This window comes from Apium graveolens, chromosome 4 (genome assembly GCF_009905375.1).
Source record: "Apium graveolens cultivar Ventura chromosome 4, ASM990537v1, whole genome shotgun sequence".
Taxonomy (NCBI): Eukaryota; Viridiplantae; Streptophyta; class Magnoliopsida; order Apiales; family Apiaceae; genus Apium; species Apium graveolens.
In genome coordinates this window covers 56889452-56897450 of record NC_133650.1, presented here as the reverse complement: position 1 = coordinate 56897450, position 7999 = coordinate 56889452, and the positions used below count along the sequence as shown (strand labels likewise).

The window sequence follows — 7999 nt, the reverse complement described above, 5'->3', positions numbered from 1 at the left end:
TTAAGGTCCTTAACCAAGGTTTCAAAGTAAGGCAAAGGGTAATGTTTCGTTCGCGAAACGTCGTTACTTAAAACGGCCGTTTCTCCTAAACCGTACATCGGAATCAAACGAACCACATGTCAAAACGAAGCTCGTAACATGAAATATCTAAACATTGTAATGGTGAAAACCTAGCAGGGGGTTCTCGGGTCCTAATGTTATGAACAAAAGCAGTATAAAGTAAATCGGACATTACGATGGCTATGTTTACGCGATTTCCCAAATTTAAACCAATCCAAATTAATCACCAATCAATCCCAATTCATTCATACAACCAACATCCATCCAAAACACACTACAACAGTCCCAACACCTCAAGTTCTTCCAATTTATGTTATTCTCATCATGAACTTAAACTATACTTAATTCCTTTAACAAATCAACAAGATTCAACATTCATACCACTACCACTCCAACCCAAACTCTAAACAAACAAGCTTCATACTTCACATATACTATATTACTCATAACCATTCCTAAATACTCAAAACTAAAGCTAGGGTTTGGAGTTTATACCTTCTTGAAGCTTCTTAACACAATCACAAGAGCTTTGAATGCCTAAAGAACCTTGATCCTTGCTTGTATAACCTTAAACTTTCATAAAAATTCAAGAAACTAAAGTTATTTCTTTGAAAGTTACTGTTCACCATCTTCTACCTTGAATTATTGGAAGAGATTGTGAAGAAATTTGAAGCTTAAACTCATGGAATAGCTATATCTATGCATAAGGAGTACTAGATAATTATCTTACCAATTAAGGAAGCTTGGAACTTGAATTTTGAAATTCTTCTTCTTGAAAATGGGGAAAAGCCGAGAGCAAGCTTGGAAGAAAGAGATGATTTTGTGTTTTTGCTTTGATTTGTTTTTGGTTGGTTGTTTTTGTTTAGATTTTGATTAATTACCTTAATAACCTTGAACTTTGTGTAGTTATCATTCATCCACACCTCCTTCCCTCCTATGTCATGCTTATGTCATGCTTATGATGTCATCATCCCTTACTTGCCCTCTTCTTATTGGTTGGATGACCTCATCATCCCTAACCTCCTTGATTAACTTCCTAATTGTTTGCCTAATGACCGCTGATCTGTTATACGGTTCGCTTAACTTTCGTTCTCGTTTCTCGTTTGAGGGATCAAACCCGGGATCTTATTACCTGGGTTTCCTTAACCTTTCTCAATACATTATAATCCTTTTATGATCCTCTCTTATTATTTTTTTTATTTTAAATCCTTTTTATCCTGTTACCTTATACTCAATTCTTTCCGTATCTAGTGGATTTCCGGGAAAAATCAAAGTGTTCGGATTTGGATTCTGACGATCTTTACATACACTTATATACCACATAGAGTACTAATAATATCTCAGAAGATCAATAAAAGAACCCCTACATAGTGTGGCATGAAAAGTTTTCTCATTCAGCATAATCTGCAAAATCACTATTCATAAGGGTTTCAAAAATTTCCAAAAATTGGGGTTATTACATTTAGTTCTGTTTTAAATTCTTAATTTTAAAATACTAAACTTTGGGTTAGCTTCACTTTAAAAAATATTTTACAAAATTATTATTTTTTTGAGGAAAATCATTTAATTAAAATACCAATTTTTCAGTTAAATAGTTAGTCAATTTGTATTTACTAAGTTTTGTTGCTCAGGTTCGGAATTTGGAGCATATTAAAGATAAGGAATGTGAACTTTGTGGAGATTTGTGCTGCTTAGTTTCGTGCTATTTGAATTAGAATAAAGACTTTCATATTTCAAGAATAAATTTTATTATCTGTTTAGACAAGTATTATCAGATTTGTGGAGTTGCGTCTCTATTTTTATGGTTTTGATTTATAAGTTTGACCGCTGCTTTTACCTTCAAAATATTTTATTTTTTCAAATAAATGTGTTTTATTTTGTGTGTTTAGATTTAATAGTCCGAAAAGTCGGGTTATTATAGTTTGTATCAAGAGTAGACTGTCCTCTAGAGTGTATTAGGTATAAAACTAGTACATTCCCTATGATATCAATCCTTTAGACTATTGTATAGATCTTAGGAAATTATTTTGGATTCAGGGCATTTGTTTGTGTGATTATTTGATATGCTTGACTTTGTGCTTTTTGACTATTGACTATAAGTTTAGAAATTGTTTTTTGTGTTTTAGAAAAGATGGACGGGGAGAACAAACAATAACAATAACAATGGAAATCATAACAACAATGGAAATCATGGCAACAATGGTGAAGAAGGAAACATCTTTGACCAGCTGGATGAAACTCTAGCTGTGCTCGTGAATCAGCAACCGAAATCTAATATCGTCTCTCAGTTCAAGGGTTTGAACCCGCCAAATTTTGATGGAACTACAGACCCGACTATCGTCGAGATGTGGATCCAGGAGATGGAAAAAGCTTTTGGACTTCCGGGGAGCAATGAACAACAGAAGGTGACTTTAGCTGTGTACCAATTGCAAGGAAGCGCTTATGACTGGTGGCTAATGGAAAAGAGGAAGAACGAGACAACAATGAATCTTGAAGAAAATCCAGAACCGTATACTTGGGCAAAGTTCAAGAAGGTTTTGGAGGACAAGTACTTTCTAAAAAAGTTCATTTATAGAAAGAAAGGGACTTCATTCGGCTTCAGTAAGGTGGAAGAACCGTCATTGAATATGAAGTATATTTTGCAAAGCTTGTGAAGTACGCGTCGATCTTAGTAGAAGATTAGAGCAATCGAGCACAAAGATTGGAAGAGGGACTTCGAAGCGACGTCAAGAACTCCATGGTGTCTTTTGAGCTTCAGATATACGAGGTTGTACTTGATAAGGCATTAATGATCGAAAGAGGCTTGGAAGAATCTGAAACGACATCTGGAAGCTGGAATAAGAGACGATTCGCTCAAACTGGCGGGCATTCTTTTTAAGGGGACCACACAAGAAGCCACATGTGTACGATAATATTGGAGGTCAAGGTGAACGAGAAAGGTGTTCGAGGTATGGTAAGAATCATCCCAATAAGGACTGCCGTTAGAATACAGGTGCTTGTTTTCACTACGGAGAAGTAGTCGGGATATGTCGGGAGAAGATTCTTGGGTCTATGGTTTCTCTGGCGTAGGAGTTAGAGTTATGGGATCAATTCGATTTTCGTGTACCTTGGGGGAGAGTCCGTTATCCGTAACAAAGATGCTCGAGTTCAAGGTTCTAAATCAGGAGTCATCCCATAACGTGTTGCTAGGACGACCTTTCTTTAGGGAAATGAGGGTCATCACTTCGATCCACCACCTTACCATCAAGTTTCCAACCCCAAATGGTGTGGGTATCATAAAGGGCTCTCAATATAACTCTCGAGAATGTTATAAGAAAGTGATGAGGGGCTTTAGGAGAAAGGATGCCCACAGCGAAGATGCGTCGGATGATGAGCGAGAGAAAAGCATCGAATAGCCAATCGAGGAAATTCGAGTGCATTACTATGTCGAGCAAGAAAATGAGCGTCCTTCTGAATTACCTCCAGCGACGTTGTTCTTAGAAGACACAATCAGGATTGAAATGTTGGAGGAGGAAGAGCCCCCAAATGACATAGTCCAAGCAAACTTCAACGGGAAATGGCTCGAGGGAATATTTGATGTCTTACAGAGTCTTGGACAAGACAGGCATAAGGTAGATGCCCCTCTCCCTGAGGGTGTACCCCTTATCCTCAGGAAATTCAAAGGAAGTTGATGCCCCTATGACACAGGGTGTGCCTTCTAAAGAAGTTGATGCTCCTCTCCTAGAGGATGTTCCTTCTCTGCAAAATGATGAGGATCGTAATCAGCTCGACTTAGATCCACGGATACCAATGTCAGCCGAAAAGATGGGGCCAGTGGAAGACACAATTGAAATCCCTGTTGATGAAAAAGATCCAAGTAAAGTTCTGAGAATTGGATCTCCACTGGCTCCAAAATTGAAAGAAGGGCTTTCGATATTTCTCTTGGCAAACCTTGATGTATTTGCGTGGAGCCATTCGAATATGGTGGGAATTGACCCAAAAATTATGTTCCATCGCTTGAACATTGATCCTAAGCATAAGGGGATCTGGCAAAAGTGGAGGGACGTAAGTGGAGATAGGGCTGTAGCCTTGGCAGAAGAAGTAGATAGACTCTTGAATGTCGGTCTAATAAGAGAATCTTTTTACCCATATCGGTTGGCAAATCCGGTGTTAGTGAAAAAACCTAACGGTAAGTGGAGAACATGTGTGGATTTCACCGATCTGAACAAAGCATGTCCTAAGGATAGCTTCCCTTTGCCAAGAATTGACCAGTTGGTCGATGCTACGGTAGGACATGCCCCGCTGAGTTTCATGGACGCATACTCTGGGTATAATCAAAATCTCATATATGAGCCTGACCAGGAGCACACCTCTTTCATTACTGATAGAGGGCTCTATTGCTACATTGGAATATCGTTTGGTCTGATCAATGCTAGGGCCACTTATCAAAGATTAGTGAATAAAATGTTTAAGAGGCAGATCGGGAAGACGATGGAGGTGTACGTGGATGATATGCTTGTAAAATCTAAGAGGGCGGAAGATCACATAGCAGACTTGGATGAGATGTTCCATATCCTTAGAAAATATAGGATGAAGCTGAACCCTCAGAAATGTGTATTTGGCGTTGAATCAGGGAAATTCTTGGGATTCATGGTTTACCACCGAGGGATTGAGGCGAACCCGGCAAAAAAAGTTATGTTGGACATGAAATCTCCCACCAGTGTTAAGCAAGTGCAAAGCCTGACGAGAAGGATTGAAGATTTGAATCGATTTATTTCTAAGTCTTCGGATAGATGCAAAGAATTCTTTAAAGCAATTAAAGAGATGGGGAAGGATTTTGTGTGGACCTCGGATTGTGAAAAAACTTTTCTGAAAATCAAGGAGCAGCAGGGAAATCCTCCTTTGTTGGCCAAGCCGGAAGATGGGGAAATGTTGATTCTTTACTTGGCAGTCTCAGAATACTCCATCAGTGCGGTGTTGGTAAAAGAGGAAGAAAGTCACCAATCGCCCGTTATTTGAGCAAAAGGTTACTAGATGAAGAGACTAGATATATCAGCATGGAGAAATTGGTGTACGCCCTTATCCTTGCGTCACGAAAATTAAGGCCGTACTTCCAAGCTCACCAAATAGAGGTCCGCACTTCTTATCCTCTCTGGCATATTTTACATAAAATGGAATCATCGGGAAGAATGTTAAAATGGGAAATAAAGTTGGGACAATTCGATTTGGATTATTGCCCTCGTACAGCGATCAAGGGACAAGTGTTGGCTGATTTCATACTTGAGTTTGACTCCGAAGTAGACAATAAGGCTATAGTGTTGGCAGGACCCTCCTCACAAGGGAATCCTCCTGTTGACATGAGAGAAGAGTTCCCATACCCTTGGTGGATCTTGCATGTTGAGGGGGCTGTGAATAATAATGGAGCCGATGTCGGGATTGTTTTGATCACCCCGGAAGGGCATCATTTGATGAGTGCCATCCACTTCAAATTTTACGTCACTAACAATGATGCTGAGTATTAAGCATTAATCAATGGTTTGAAAATAGATCTGGAAGTCGGGGTTTATGAACTTGATCGCTCGGAGTGACTCGAAGTTAGTGGTAAACCAAGTCAACGGAGGTTTCCAAGTTCGAGGACCTCGGACAGAGTAATATATGAGATGTGTGCAGCGTCTACTGGAAAAGTTTGGAAGTGTCAGGCTAGAGGGTGTACCAAGAGAATAAAATAGTAATGCAGATGCCTTGGCAAAGATGGGGTCGCAAATGGACAGCATCCAAATTGGGCAAATTCCTTTGGGGGTCCAAAAAATTCCAAGTATTCCAGAAGTAGGAGTGTTCCAGACACAGGAGATCCCTCAAGAAAATTGGATGACCCCCATTCATAATTATATTCGAATGGGAGATTTTCCAGAAGATTAGCTATAGGCTCGACGCCTTCGCTACTAGGCTGCGAAGTATGTGGAATATGATGGAGTGTTGTATAAGAGAGATTTAACCAACCACTGTTACGCTGCGTGGATCTGGAAGAAGGGAATTATATTCTTAGGGAGGTGCACAAAGTAATTTGTGGCAATTACTCGGGGGTGGTTCGTTGGCATTGAAAGTCCTCAAACAAGGATATTACTGGCCAACCATGAAAGAAGATGCCTTCAAGTTTGTTCGGGCTAGTGATTGTTTCCAACGATTTGCTAATTATTCTAATGCCCCGACAACATTCATCACGGTACTGGCAAGTCCTTGGCCTTTTTCCATGTAGGGGATTGACCTCATTGGAGAGTTGCCCAAGGCCAAGGGGGTGTGAAGTATGTGGTAGTGGTTGTTGATTATTTTACCAAATGGGAAGAAGCTATGCCACTGGCCACGATCACAGCAAAGAAAATAAAAGACTTTGTTTTCAACTTCATAGTTTGCAGGTTTGGTATTCCATATAAACTCATCTCAGATAATGGAAAGCGGTTTGACAGTAAAGAGCTAAGGAAGCTTTGTGAAGACTTGAACATCAAGAAAGACTTCACTGCGGTCTACCACCCGCAAAGCAATGATTACACGATTTAAAGGCTAAGCTGGAAGAAAAGAAAGGAGATTGGCCGAATGAGATGCCCATGGTCCTTTGGTCCTACAACACGACTCATAGGTCGACCACGGGAGAGTCCCTTTTTTTGTTGACGTACGGGTATGAGGCTATGGTCCCCGTAGAAGTAGGAGCCGGATCTCTGTGTAGGGATTTGTTTATTGAGAAAGATGCAAAAGTTAACCAGAGGCTCCATTTGGATTTGCTAGACGAAGCTAGAATGAACTCTCAGTTGAAACTTTCTGCATATCAGCAGAGAATTGCAAGGTATTTTAACAAGAAGGTGAAGTCTGTGCCCTATAAGGTGGGAGATCTTGTGTTTCAAAAAGTCATGTCGAATACCAAAATAGCTCAGCATGGGGTGCTTGGAGCTAACAGGGAGGGACCATACAAGGTCAAGGATACACTTTGGAAGGGAACCTATCACTTGAAAGATTTAGATGGCAAGTGTATTCCCCGGGCTTGGAATGCAGAGCACTTACGGAAGTATTATCAATAGGGTGTGGCTTTGGCCCCCTCATTTCTATGATTAATTCCTCTGTAATAGACTAGTAGCAAATAAATTCCTTCTAGTCTAGGGGGTAGTATACATGACTACAAACCTTGGAACTAGCAGAAGGATAAAATTTTCAAATAATTTCCCCACAGAGTATAGTAGCCATGGGACTGGTGTAATTTGTACACTAGAGCGCATTATCAATAAAAGAAAAAAGTTGCTTCAAATTGCTTTGTTTGCTTGGCATATAAAACTGTCAGACAAAGTCCCTTCATAATAGAGAAACCCTATATGTGATACACCAACAAAAGATATCCATGCTATGATATGACAGCAGAATTCCATTATTGCACTAGGGAATATGCCCAAGTAAATCATAAGTGTTAAAATCTCCTATCTAAGAAAATCTAAGACGCGCCCTATGGTAAGGCGCGCCCAATTGAAGAATTATTACACGCCTCTATAAAATTACGCGCCTCAAACTTCTATACACTTAGCAAATATTGTCAAAGCAAAGAATAAAAATGTGTGGTGGTCTGGGAAAAGCTAAGGCAAAAAACCTAAATAAAATAAGGCGCGCCCTAAAGGTAGAGATTCCTTGATATTTTTATCCTTGAAAGAATGTTTATTTTTAAGACAAGTCTTATTCATCAGGGCGCACCATCGAGTTAGTACTTAGAAACTTTTTGCAGAAGGTCTACTCTAATATGCTTGCTAAGAAATGAAGATAAATGAAACTTTATGATAGTCACAATACAGATAAAAGAGTAGCCAAAAATATAGTCATACAACTTTGCACAGCATCAAAACAGGGCTGGCTCCTCAAAGTATTAAAAAACTTAGTACAAATGCAGTTTAAACATAATAATAAATCAGGGCGCGTCTTGAGATTC

General features: G+C 39.5%; 1 protein-coding gene across 1 annotated transcript; it reads left to right on the top strand.

Moving 5' to 3' along the window:
- The first annotated feature begins 6635 nt into the window (after positions 1-6635).
- LOC141718563 (uncharacterized) lies at positions 6636-7109 on the top strand. Its single transcript, XM_074520944.1, has one exon. It carries the CDS (start codon positions 6636-6638, stop codon positions 7107-7109), a length of 474 nt encoding a protein of 157 aa, XP_074377045.1.
- The last annotated feature ends 890 nt before the right edge of the window (positions 7110-7999 follow it).

What these genes read in the sequence shown, in the direction of transcription:
- LOC141718563 (XM_074520944.1), top strand. Translation starts at nt 6,636, where the DNA reads ATGCCCATGGTCCTTTGGTCCTACAACACGACTCATAGGTCGACCACG.